At 43.7% G+C, this 14,002-nt stretch overlaps 1 protein-coding gene across 2 annotated transcripts in view; it reads left to right on the forward strand.

Moving 5' to 3' along the window:
- JMJD1C (jumonji domain containing 1C) overlaps positions 1-14,002 on the forward strand; it is a 147,640-nt gene that overhangs the window by 99,361 nt on the left and 34,277 nt on the right. The window contains exon 4 of one of the 2 annotated variants that reach the window (XM_088526319.1): positions 11,368-11,473. The exons of the other annotated variant lie outside the window; for it this stretch is intronic. Coding sequence (XP_088382445.1) covers positions 11,368-11,473 — 106 coding nt within the window. The remainder of the gene's footprint in view (positions 1-11,367; positions 11,474-14,002) is intronic. 2 annotated transcript variants of the gene reach the window in all.

Below are 14,002 nucleotides of genomic sequence, written 5' to 3' on the forward strand. Positions count from 1 at the left end.
ATTCATATAAGAAATACATTTTAACTTAAACTTGACTTGATCTCTGTCATAGTTTCATTAGGTAAAGTGTTTCTGGGCTTGCTTGGTTTTGTTCCTTCATTTGATCTTCTTTTTTTTTTTTTTTGATGTAACTCCTACAACATGGTGCAGGAATCTTCTAGTTTTATTTAGAACATCTTTTTAAATGAGGAAAATACTGTACTCTGAAACAACGTTTTATGGAAAAAAATCAAATACCCTCTTCCGTTAAGTTGTAGAGTTGAGAAATTAGAGGTAATGGTTTGTGATTGGCAGGCTGATTACGTTTCTCCTAGAGGAGGTGCCCATGTTGAGTGCTTCATTTATGAAGAGATACATGAATTACTAAAAAGGGAAAATCCATCCCTGTGTTTTTTGAGGTTCATTTCAACGTGAGCTATCATTAAAAGTTCTGTAAGGTAGCATATTTTATCAGCTTCTCCAGATGTGTGGTAGGAGGGAAAATAGTGTTACCCAACTAATTGCAGTCCTTATACGCCTCCTACTCTTTAACTTTTTCTTCTAAAATATATCTTTGAAATTAGACCTGCTGGAAGTGCTCGTTTGTGCTGTAGGTTGGTGCCACATGAGAGCTCAGCTCCCAGCCCCCAGCGAGCTGCACAAGGAGGCGGCGAGGGGGGCTGCAGTTGCACATGTAGAGAGATCCAGACATGTACGTGGACTTCTCTTTTTTTAGGCTAGACGTCTGCTGAAACTCAAGCAATTTTATCTGTACTTTTTTTTTTTTAATAAAAGCAGGTATAGATCTTTTTATTTCCTTAGCCATTGGAGTAATTTTACAAATCAAAGTGTAGTGTCTGTTTTGATGTAGAGGACTTGGTGGACAGCGTATTTCCTGATCAAACTTAATTATTTTTTAACAATATACTACATAAATATAGTTCTAAACTGTTTTTTTTTATATGCCATTGTTCGTAAATACTGATTTTTTCCCCTGTTCAACCTCACAAACGTTTCCTGTCTTTTGAATAGAATTAAAATTAACTATTCCTTTCTCTCGCTGTACCCCGTCTTCTTGTGCGAGTCGGCCAGCATTAGTCAGAATAGTGCCCTTTAGTGCCCTTTTGCAAAGCAGGAAGGTTTGAGGCACATTAAACTATGCTTTTCTCACTATTTGTGTTGTTTGACTTTAGGAGGGAATTTTAAACATACACTATAGAAATAATTTCAAATATAGAGGGTGTGTTTCCACCACTTGCCTCCCTTTTGCCGTCTTCTCTTCAGTATTGCTTGCCCCTCTGGCAACACCAAACAAAATCAAGTTAAAGCAGATTTCAGGATGCACTAAACTGGTCAAGTATGGTGCTTGACAGGCTTTCTTTTTCAAGTTATATAGTTCAGTCTTGAATTATTTTTTAATAATGTTTTTGTTTTGTGGGCTAACAGATTTATTTATGGAAAAATATTGTGAAACAGCCCAGTGCTGTGTTTATTTTACACAGGGGATGACTTTCCCAAGTTTCCTGCAAGGAGTTTACTGCAGCAACAACCAAAATGTCCATGACTTCTGATTAGCAGTTTAATCTTTCCTCTTCGCGGGACTTCATCTGTTCTATAAAAGGCAGAGCCGCTGCTTTCTCTGGAGTCGCGGAGAGCTGCAATGTTAATCCAAGTATGCTGTACATCCCAGCTGGTCAGAGCTCTGTTATTTATAGGGAAAATACCTAAAATGGCTCCAGCAGGTCAGAGGAGCTCTTGGCGTGAGAGCGCACATGCTTGTGGCAGCGCCGCTTTCCGTGCTGTCTGGGAGCAGGAGCTGCGTTTCCGCATTTGCACAGGGATTAGTTTGCTCCTGTGCGCCCAGCCAGGCTGCTGCACCCGCTGTGCTGGCCCTGCCTCCCGGCAAGGTGATTCTTCTGACTGAAAATCTGCAAGAAAAGGCATACATTCTAATTTTAAATTCCCTCCTGATGCAGCAGTAGTCATTTTCAGCATGAGACAAACGGCTTTTTATCCCAGCCACTTTCATGTTATCAGGATGTGGCCAATGCTGTTATGCAGCACTATTTTAAGAAATATATTTTCAAACAAATTCTTGAAAACTCCTTGAAAATAAAACATTCATGTAATGGTAGTTAAGTGGACCAGACTTTACTGAAGTATGAGGAGTGTGCAAGCTGAAGGATTTTTTGAAGTCATTTGATGTATTCTTTCCTCCTTGCAGAGAAATGTCTATGGTTTGGAGAGGCAACAAGGGGTTATATTCAGCTCATAGTCTTAAGTTGTAGGGAAGGGAGTTGGAAAGTTGCATGTTCTCAAAGCTCCTGAAGTTCAGGATTTAGTCAAAATAATGGAGGCAGTTTATGTAAGGGACGTGGTAGCTTTGTGACTGCTGACAATTTAGACTGGTTGTGGTGCAGACGGAGAGTCAGTCACAAGAGTAAGATGCTCGGGTAGGTGTTTCCAGAAGGTGGTGGCAAGGGCTGTCATCAGTCAGCCATGTGTAGGGCTTTCTAGTTTTCTTCTGCGGAGTTCATTTTGAGACCTTGCTTTGTAAGGCAGCTAGCTTCTGGTTATCAGCAGTGTCAGAGTCACGTGTAGCTGGGTGACTGCTCAAAGGTGCCACGGAGGTAAGTACTGGGGATGGTGCCCAGCCTGCCAGAATCCTTGTGGCAGCTTGAGCTTTCCAGCTCTGCTAGTTCACACAGCAAACCACTCCTATCCCTCTTGCAAGGCAGTTGTGCTTTCCATAAAATTGTCAGTCTCTGAGCCCTTGGCTTGGTTTCTGAGAACATTAGGCTGCCTTCCTAGCAGCCCACTGGTCCAGACAGCTGGTGATCAAAAGAATATGCGGCCTTTAATGTTTTTTGCTTAAAGACACCTCCATTCTTACAGCTTGTCTTTTAATGATATGATTTAGAGAACTGTTAGATATGTTCTGAAAACAGTCTCACCATTCACAAGGTGTCTGGATCTCAGTTTAGACTGTAATGTCAATGTACAAAAGAGTTTTCCCCAAATCTGCTCAGTTAGTCGCTCTCCTTGCTGGCACAAGCTTCTCTCAGCTAAGAGCTTGCTTTGGGGAAATGTCTGCACTTTGAGGTTCCTTTTTCCAGAGAGAACCACACTGGTGGCGTAGGGTTCCGTGGTGAGCGGCTCACAGTCTTTTTTGAACCCACATGACTTCAGAGCAGGGCAGGACTCCAGTGTTCCTGCTCTGCAAAACATGGTTCCCTCGTCAAAATGAGAGAGAAGCAGCTGGGACGCTGCTTCTCGCTTGAGCTGTTGCTTGCTCCTAGATGGAGGAAGAATCAAGTGTCGAGTCCTGACCACACGTTTCTGAATGGAGGCTCTCAGCCTGCTGCTGTAGTGAGTAGGAGCCAGTTGTTTGTGGAAATCTTTAGATAAGATGCTAAAAGATACGTAGTACTTAAAAGGAGATTCTGTTTTCCTTCCCAGCTAGTTGAAAAAAGTTTTCCTGTTTTCTTCTTAATTTGTGAGTCAGAACAGGACCCAAATAGTCATTACAGTGACAGCACTTTGGTCCCAGCTGTTCAGAGTGAGAGTGACAACCAGGGAGCACAAAGGTCACAATTTGTTCTTTTTAATCTCTTGTTTTCTGTTTCAAAAATATAGTAAGAGTTTTTAAAGCAGTTTTGGAGTTAAGACAACGAGCCGCAGTTTGTTGCTCCCTTTGCGGAGGCTCTCGGCGGCCTCCACGTTGTGCCGTGCGCTCCCCTGCGCCCCGGGGAGCCGTGAGCTGCCGCGGGGCAGGCGCCTTGGCCAGCACGTGTTTCACCCTGGGCCCTGGGAGCCTCACAGGAAGGCAGCAGCCTCTGCTTATTTTCTGTGTGTGTGAGGAAAAGGCTTGACTGAGAGACAGACTTCTCCATTATATTCCTTTTCCTAACTTTAGTACATTTTACCTGGCACAGTCGTTTCTGTTCTTAATGCAAAGTGCTCTGGTGGTGTTAAGGATTGCAAATTACTCTTCCCAAAACGAACTCATTAGTGCAGTGATGCTTTTCAGTCCTGAAGCAGTGACTCCAAGAAGAGCACACATCCCTGTTCCCCCTAGTTCTCAAGCCTGGTAATTAATTTAAAATCTCTATTAACTCTTTAATTATTGAACAGGTAAAAATAGGAAGAAAGTAGGAGCATGCTGGAGAAGTATTAGGTATGGGAAGGTGGGAAACAAATGAAAAATAAAGCAGTTGTTGATAGTTTTTCCTGGGAGGCAGAGTTAACTGGCAGCTGAAAATTATGTAGTTTTTAATCTTTTATCTTTTTTCCTGTAGTGGTAACTTTCTATTTATAGAGACATGGGTGTTACTGTTATGGAGCAAATAGCCCGTAATCTTCAGCATTAATGGTCCCAAACACTCTCCACTAAGTGTGCGTCCCTTTCTCCTCCCCGTGCCCAGGGAGCCTCTGTGAAGCCACCAGTCGCGGTGTCGGAGGTGGCCTGAGCGCGAGGCCGCCTGCTCCCTGCCCTGCCCCGTGTGCCCGGCTCCTGCGAGCGCCTCCGCTTCCCGAGGGCGCAGCGGGGTTGTGCTGCCAAGCTCGACCTCCCCAGCTCGCTCGCAGCTGCTGCCTCTCAATGAGGCGAATTGTGACCGTGCTGGAGGCGCAGCAGAAAATAGGTCAAGTGTGGGCTGGGGTAGCGTGCGCTGCCGGCGCCAGCTCAGCCTAAGCCTATTCTGGGCGCCCAGACAAAGCCGTTCAAGGGAAACCTTGCAGCTATGATCTCTCCGTGAAACTTTCTGGTCTCCTGGAGCCGTGACGTTCCTGGCTGGTGTTGCCCTTCGCTGGAGGCCGCCGTGCTCGGGACGGGCAGGGGGATGACGCGGGCCCCTGCGGGGACACCTTCCTCCCCTCTTGCGAGAGGACCAGCGCAGCCTGCCGCCTGCAGCCGCCTCTTCCCTCAGCAGCCACCAAACCACCACGGTATGATGAGCCTCCCCCTCTCACCTCTGACCACTTCTGTCTCTGGTAGCGTTTGACTTGTCAGAAATGAAAGCAGAAAATAGCCTCTTTAAAAAACAGGTGCTGTTCCCCAGTGACTTCTGTTTGCGCGTGTGTGCAGAGGACGTGTGAAACGGCAGAGGAGGAGGCCTAGTTAAATGTACTTCCCTGCCGGGTTTTGGCATGGGCTGCTTGCCCGTCGCAGTTACGGCCTCCGCCGCTGCCTTCCCAGGGTCGCTTTGTGCCAGTTCCTTGGTGCTTTAGTTGGAGTCTCGGTTCCTGCCGCTGTGAGGAAGCCGTGAGGAAGGGCAGGGGGACGTCACCGGTTAACGGGTAGTGCTCTGAGGTGTCTGATATTCTGCCCATCCAGGTTTCATTTCACTGCGTTATTTCTCACCCTGCCCCACTCCACCTCACTGCCTGATGTGAGGCAAGATGTTATTAGAAAGGCAAACATAGTAAGATTGTAACATATGTCAAAAACAAAATGGTTACTATCAGTGCAAGAGAGTAGTAGAGATCAGTGATATAATCAGGTGCAGGTTAGATGATATGATCACTGAGAGAAAAGAGAAGTGGTTGAGGAAAGGCTAGTTATCAAGGAATTAAAATACTATGAGAACTGTGCAGATATTTCGAAAAGAGAAATAGTAAAAAGATGCCCAGATTTGGGTGCATTTGAGGCTAGGGCATTTAATTTTTGAAGGTTAGGGCATTTATTTTATTTTATTTTTTTATGGAAGAAGATCATGGCATTTTTATTATAACCGTTTGTAGTACATTTGTTGTATAAGATATCAGCAGTATAAATCTAAAAGCAACACTTTTTGTAGTTGCTGCCATGAAGACTGTTGCAGCCGTCCTGCTCCTTAATGAAGTTTTCCTAGAGATCCTGTGCCAAAAGCAAGAGTATGGCTTATTTTACACAAACAGAGCTCAAGGTGGTCACTGATGAAACAAGAAGGGAAAGGATTTTGTAGCTCGAAAAAAATACATCTATTTTATGAATACGCATTTGAGACATTTTTGATGAAATGTCAGTGTTTTTGAGGCATCTTTCATCAGTGCATGATTGCAGCAAAGTGTATATGGATAATGTAAAGGAGAAATATGTTGCCCTGAGTGCCAAACTAGCATCCTTAAAATGAAGTAGGCTGAAAAGCAGTATTGATTTTACTGGAAGCAAAGGGAAATTTGGGTAACAAATAATTTGAGCTGTGTAAAATGTGTGTCACCAGAAAACTGAAAGTTCAACCTCTGGTGTTCTGGTCTCTGAATTCATTTACATTCTTTGAATTTAAATGTGGTCCCTGTACCATTAAAATACCTGATGAAAGGCCTATTTTCATGTGCCTTTTTTAGTGTATAAATGTTGTAAAGATGCCTCTCAAGTTGAGAACTGGTACATAACCATTTAATTCATGTCCTAAATCATCGGAGAACCTCTAAGCAGCCAGAGGAAGCTATAGTTAATTAAACCACAGATGGTGAGCACTAATGTGGTATTGACCTTTCTAAGGACTGCAAAATCTACTTAGTCTTTTTCTGTAAAACACTGGCTGAAATGAGATTCTGCTGATGCAAAATGATGTCTTTTATGCATTGAAGCCGAATGCACAGACACTGTAGCCAGGGCAGGCTCTTCTCCAAGTGTTTGCAGGTTCTGATGCATAGTGTGTGTTGAGTCTTCGTCGTCAAGGCTCTAATTTAAGCATTTCGAATGCCAAAAGCTACTATTTCCCCAGTAGTAATTTTCCTATAATACAAATCATAGGTTCTTCTCTTTTTCTTCGTGGAAAAGTAAAAGTTGACAGCTGATGTTGGAGTTTCCATGCCCTCCTAAGCACTTCGTGAACTATGTGATTGATTATGTGGGAGGTGAGGGAGGGGTTCTCTGAATCCATTTTTGAGTTTCTGTTTTGTGCTCAAGGCTTTTGCCTCCCAATTTAAAATGAACTTGTTTCTGCACTCTTCTGGGAAGAAATACCTCAAAGTATTTTGAATGTTGAGGAAACGCCTTACTTTGCTATCATGAGTCTTGTTGGAAAGTCAGAGAGCTATGGAAATGTGCTAGTGATCCCTCCACAGGCATGTCCTACCATCCAAAGCAGAGAAGGGGCTTCTGGTTACTTGAACCTTTAAGAACACCCTCTGTTTTGGGGATAACATGCACATTCTGTAATATACAGCGATGCCTTTTAGTGTCTGGGACAGTATTTTGTTTGTGGATGGGGCTCGAAGGCGAATACTGAATGTGGCTGTGAGTTGTGTTTCTGGGGTAGACTCTTTGAAATTCTTGCTTGATTCATAACTCAGGAGTTCAGAGGTTTTGTAAGTGATTTGCCCTTGTTCACCCAAGGCTTTGAATGTTAAATTATGTTCATCTGAAAAAGCTGTCTGAAAATGTTACTCTGAACAAAGATTCCCTGTTTCTGAGAAGCGGCCCTGGAAGAGGCAGCAGCGGGTCTGGTTGAAGCAGAGTGGTATCCTAACCTGATGGTATGCTCTGTAGTTTCCAACCTGCTCCCTCCTTTTGTACCAGAAGGAAGAAAATAGATTTACTCAGAAGAAAATGTCAATCATTTCGTTAACTGGGAAAATTATTTCATTCTTTATGCTTTAGGAGTCTAGCACATCACCAGCAGGTCAGGATTTTCATCTAAAAAGACACACAGCTGAGTGAAATATTATTTGGACAGTTGAACAGAAAGTCCACTGCACCAGAAGTAAATTCCTGTTTTAAAGTGGAAAAACAGTAGACCAGCAGCAAAAATCTGTAAAAGTGGCCACGTGTTGAGAAGCTTCTCATAGTCACGCTGCTTCATGTGACTGGCTTCCAGAAGGGTAGGAGGGACCGTCTGTGTCATCTTCCTGGCCCAGAGGCTCTTTATCTTCTTCCCAGTATTGTATGTAATCCTTCTTGGAGCAAGGGCCACTTCTGTATCAGTTGTATTAAGAACTTCATGTGACAGATTGTAGAAAGAAAATTGCAGACCGTTTTCTTATTTGCATTTTGATTTGCATTTCGTAAAGGTTTCAAACCAACAACCTCCTCATGGAGGAGGAGGTCCAGGACTTGTGGAAAAGCTTTTCTAGGAGAAAATGAGGAAAATACTAGAGAAAAACCCAACAGGGCATTTAATCCTCGTGTAGCTTAGTCTGTCAGTCTTGTTCCTTCAGCCAAGGAGGAGGTGAAAATGAAGCTCCCAATTGCCAGGATTAAAGAAGTACTTTATAGGTTATTTTTCTTGAGCAATAAAAATGTAGGGTAAAGAAGAAGATCAGGCATTGCTGAATCATCTGTTCATCTTTAATACTAAGAGGAGATTGCAAATCATCAGCCTTTTGCTTGGTGCTCACTCTGTCTTTTTTTTTTAATTTTCCCCAGTTTGCACTAAAACAGTTTGCTAAAGGGTTTCACCTTATGGTTTAACACAAGAGCTAATCAATATCTTGGTTTTGCAGATTTTCAGATTTAACAGAAGAATAAGACACATCATGTAGCACATAACTGTGTCCATTGATATACTCAGTACATGGAGTACATACCAACAATCGTGGAACGGTTGAGATTTTAGGAACCATTTTTTAGATTCTTTGACTCGGACTTGCAGTTGGCCGGTGCAGTTTTCCTTTGCCACACTGATTTGCACCTGTATTTTAGTGCCATACTGTACCAAATTCACAGCAGATTTTTTTACCTCAGTTGCTGATGATATATTAAATGTGAGTTTTGTGTGTTTGCATGCATGTATGTATTTTTATATATGTATGTATAGATAATTTTTTCAGAGATGTTGGATTCTCTTTGGTATTCCTTCTATAATCCCAGTCATACCTGGGTGCAGTGTGTGTAATGGATCCTTGACCTCTCCTGTGCCCTTTGCAGCTCATCTCCTCTCTGTTGATTTATAGTATGTGGTGAGCTGTTAAATATGACATCAAAGTAGTCTTGGCTGTGTGTTTGAAAGCAGGGATTGAGCAGGAACTAGAGAATGAAGGAAAGGTAGTCTCGTGCTAGCCCAGCCATCTTTTTTTTTTTAATTGTAGAGAGGTATTAATAGCACTCATAGTCATACCTAATTGATGTATTTGATAGTATCCAAGTAAGATAGCTGCCTCGATGCATTGGTTTGGTTTGGTGAGGAGCCTGGGACATGTTTCTTGATTCCCACCCTCACTCTCGTCTGTCCAAAGCTGAGCCGCTCCCTTAGTGCAGCCTGAGGGAAGGAAGAATGTTTTCTAAGGTTCTTCACTGACCCGAGGTGAGGAAAGCCGCTGTAGTCTCCTTTTCCAAGAAGTGTTGCACTAAGCATTTTAGGTGTAAGATACTGGTAGGCTTGATGCATCTGAGTAAAGGATCGACCAGAGAAGATAGACTAGTTCTGTCTGTAGATTCAGCATTATCTTCACTGTCAAGTTCAAAGAAGGCCAAGGTGCTTAAGAGGGATGTGGAATTTAAAGAAGGAAGAGTCCTGGTGTGTATTGTCGCCAGTAACAGGGCTAATCCATAAATAGTGTGTTGAGGACAAGGCAAAGGCCTGAGAACGTTACCGAAAGAACTCGTCATGAGAGCAGAGTAACATTAGAGCACGAGACCTGATTCCTGGGTCCCCGATCAATGTGTGCAGGCTTGAAGTCAGGATACGGATTTTTCGAGCAGGCCTGGAGGGTCCGAGCAGGGCGTGTGTGCCGGCTGTGGGTTTGAGTGAGGCGGCCTTTCCAGCACGCAGCGCCTCAGTCCTGCTGGGCCGGAGTGCGCGTGGCCGCGCTGCTCGCCCAGGAGATCCCCCGCACATGCGGCTCCTGCTGCAGCTGCTGCGAAGGAGGCTGCCTGGGGGCGCAGATGAATGTTCATCGCAGAGGCTGTTGGGTTCCCTGGGAAATCATTCCCTCTTTCCAGTGTTACTGCATCCGTCTTTGGGATCGAATCCAAAGATGGATTTGCAAATGAAAGCAGAGCAGCTAATACGTCTGTTAGTCTGCCCCCGCGGGGAAAGCAAGGATTTCGCGACGCTGCTGCGTGTGGACTGACGCTCTCAAGGACGCTTCTGGGCTCTGGTAGTGTTAGTGGGTTTGCCAGTTGGTTCTGTCACCTGCGGGCAGAGGCCCTGGTGGTCATCGCCTACCCTTTTACTTGGCTCTGCGTCACATGTGTTGTAGTGGTCACTAGCACCGTTCCTTTTGGATCGGTTGGGGTGCTGTTTCTGAAAGCGTTGTGAGGGGAACAGCCATTTTCTTTAATAGATGAAGTGTTGGTGCGTTCTCTGTAATGGAGAACAGCAAACCCCTAAGGAAGCGAGACCTTGTGATATAGTGAGTTAATAGGAAGAATCTCATCTGAATGGAGAGAAATGGCTAATGGGCTTTGGGGGCCTGGCAGCAATGAACGATTCCCTGAGTATTGGTTAATATCTTAAAGCTCTTCATAATAAATTGTGAGACATTAGGAACTTGTTGGAGAGCAAGGGAAGAAATCACTTGATCTCAGTTGCAGTACCGATAAAAATGTTTTACATTTTGTGTGTTTAGAGTCTCTCTGATCATTTTAGCTCTGTCTGAAGTTCTTTCAGCACAAATGAATGTTCCTCTGGATTTCCAGGGCTGCCGTCTGCACTAGACATCTGCACTAGCAGTCACCAACCTGCAGAGCAGCTTTATTTCTCTGACACAGTTCTCAAGGCAGAAATAGCAACTGTGCTCTGAAATGGAGGGATAGATGTATAATCAGGCGATGATTTGAGCCATGCTTTCAAGGTTACAGAACAGTCTTTTGGTGTAGCGTTTCCTTGCTATGAGGACAGTGCTGTCAGTCATGTCTTAATAACCCAGATGTAGTCTCTCCAATTCAGATAGTGATGAATCTTTTCCAACAAATAAAATGTGTTTTAATCATTAAATTACCTTGTGGATGAAGGCCTGCATATTTGAAAATTAGTAATGGTGTTTGTTTCTTTTATTATACAGGTATGTTTTATGAATTATCTCCATGTTTTTAAACCTGTATATGTATGTTTGTTCGATATGCATGTCCATATTAAATTTTACAAGTATGTGAAATATGGAGAATTTTTTTCTTGATTCTTTTTGTTACTACATACATAGTTCTTGCTGCATACCTGTAAACATTGAATTCTTTAAAGGGTCGATTCAGATTGTAGTAAGACAGTATTTATGAAAGTGTGATCCTATTAATAGCTTATAAGCCTGGCCACATAAGGGATCCGGCATACTGTGAACCCATGAAATAACTCTTAGCAGTATCTTGCACTTGTAAGATTTTTCTAAAAGTAACACAGGAACTTGTAGGGAACCAGTAAAATTGCATCGAACTACTTAATGCTGTACTCTATATTTAGGAAAATAAACAGAAATGTTTCAAATAAACATAACATATGGTTCTTTTTTTAATCTCTACTTTAGGACGACGTAGACAGTCTAAACCCAGTTCTCAGGGATAACCCGCAGTTACATGAGGAGGTAAAAGCCTGGGTAAAGGAACAAAAGGTTCAGGAGATTTTTATGCAAGGTAATTATTTGGGAAATTGTGTTGTTTTTATTCTGTGTTAGCTAGCTTAAGGCCATTAGTCGCGTGGCATTTGTCCCATAGCATTTGTGGCATAGTGAAGAATGTAATTCTAACTTGGTACTTTAGAAGTGTATGTTAAAACAGATAGCAAGACTGTGTATGAAGCTGTGCATAACTTTTTCAGACTGTTCTTAACTTATTTGATGTCTTGGTGATTGCAGCAAAAGCTGAAGATCGTTAGTCTGTAGCTACTTCACAAAAATCTGTTGTGAATGGCACCTCCAGGCCTCAGCCCCCTTCAAACTGCCATGTGCTCCGCTGCTCTTACTGTTGTGTGGTGGCTGCCGGGAGCGGGAGAGCTGGTGTGCAGTTGTTGTGCTTGTGGCTCTTCACACCTCCGTCACCCATGAAGAATACTTTGAGATTTATCCCCCTCTGAGGCTGAAAAAAGTGCTTTTAAAATCAGTTCAGATTTCATAACTCACTTCTAATGCTGCAAGGTTGCAGCAAACTGTACAGTCATCAGTTACAGTCATCGTTTTTCTTACACCGCAGATACAAGCTATGTGAAAACTAGTATGAAGGAGATTGAATTAGTTAACCCAACCTTGCTAATACTTTTAGTATTATGTACGTTGCAGTGCTTTCATTAACTTTTTGCAGGTCTGATAATCAGCTCTACAGAGGCATTTAACCTAGCGACTTAGGGACAAAAATGCTTGAGCAGTTATTCTGTAAATCAGGGTTCGGAGAGGAGCAGTAAATAATCGGATGTTTTAAAGATGGGAGTGAGGTTTGCTTGGTGTCTGCTTTCATAAGCCTAAGATTAGAAGATCAAAGGAATATGGTAAGTGTAATGTTGAAGTTAAAAGTAGAATACTTTGTCTTTCCTTTTGTGGAGTTTTTAATTGCATAGATAAAGTTATCCTTAAAGGCCACAGAGAAAGTGTTCTGCAAAAAGCAAAGTGCTTGCTTGTGGAGGTAGTATTTGGTATGTCCATATTAGTCATTTTAGATTTTATCATTGTATCATCAGTTACAGTGTGAGTCAATAGTCTGTTGATGAAATTTGCAGCCAAAATGGGTTTGCGAGGTGATGAGAAATCAAGTTAGGGCTGCATAAAAAGGAAACTAGAATTGAACTTATTGAATGTATTTCATTAGATAACAATGAAAAGGCAATTATGAAAGGCTCCATATACTCTGGTGCAGAATCAATACTGTAGAAAAGCTCCAGCAACATCAAAATAGTCATATAAAAGAGCTGCAGTGCATCATCCACAAAACTCATTTACAGCTCATCACTCCCAGAAGCGAACGTGTTTTTGTTTAAAAGTGTTCCTAAATCGTGTCCTAAGCCAAACCCGGATGCCCCGTGCCTCACCGGCGGAGCAGCAGTGCCCAGGCAGGGGCGAAGCCGCCGCCGCCCTCGCAGCCTCCGGGCTGGCGCGGCTGCTCCGGCGCCGCCTCCGCTCTCGTGCGGGGCCGGGCAGCGACAGTCTGCGCCTGGCGCGAGGGCGCCCTGCAGCAGCGCTGGCTGCCCCTCGGGAGTCTCCCTTTCTCCCGCCCTCCCGCTCTGCCATTCCCTCCCTTCTCTATATCCCCCTTCTCCTGCTGCCCTTAGCTTAAGCGACGTTTTCACTTCTGTTCTGTACAGCTGCATCTATTAAGGTTGATGTAATGTTGCTGTCATGATCTTTAGGATCCAGCCTTTTCCTTTTCATCTACAGTGCTGAAGTGGTCATACCTTACTATTTTCTATTTTGACTGTTGCAGTTAAAACAGTTTTGCTGAAGAAAGCAGAATCGCAGAGGGCATTGAAATCTGGTTCCAAATATTTGAACAGAAACACGTTGGGTTTAGGAGGGGAGGATTTTAGTCAAAGCTGTTGAACTGCATGCAGAATGAGACTAAAGAAAAAACCCTGACCCCGGTGACCTTGCCTTTGGGTGGCAGTCACTGCAGCATGTTTTGCAGTAGAAATTGTAGGTTTGGCAGGAAAGTAGCTTCTTCCTTGCTGAAAAAGCAACTCCCAAATTTGGCCAAGTTGAAAGCTTTGAGGAAAAATAAAAAACAGTTCAAGGAACATAGTCAGCAAGGCGTTTTTCTTAGCAATTCAAATCTTTGAAATTTTTCTCCTTATTAGATTTAATATCTCTCCAGTCTTTGAGGCTGCATATATAGTAATCTCTGGAAACCCCGAGTGTGCCGCAGCCCCTGGAGCGGGCAGTGCTGCTCGCGCGGCGCTGGCTGCTCGGCCACGGCGCGGCCCATCGCGGGCCCAGCGGCAGGGCCAGGCCTTCCCTGGTGCCGCTGCCTGCGGCTCAGCTGCCCTGCAACCGCGGCTTCAGCTTCCTCCCTCTTCTGGACACCCCAGCAGCGTGCGAGAAGAAATGGCCTTTAAAGGTAGCTAAAGGCTAATGTCCAAGTAGATAGCATAAGGGCTGGGATAAAGGACAGGCACCGATTAGAACAAGGAGTTCGAGGAAGGGAATTGGCACTGGGACAGTACAGAGGAATGGGTGAGCA

This window comes from Tinamus guttatus, unplaced genomic scaffold, assembly GCF_059628265.1.
Source record: "Tinamus guttatus ecotype Peru unplaced genomic scaffold, ASM5962826v1 Tinamus_guttatus_pri_ptg000246l, whole genome shotgun sequence".
Lineage (NCBI taxonomy): Eukaryota > Metazoa > Chordata > Aves > Tinamiformes > Tinamidae > Tinamus > Tinamus guttatus.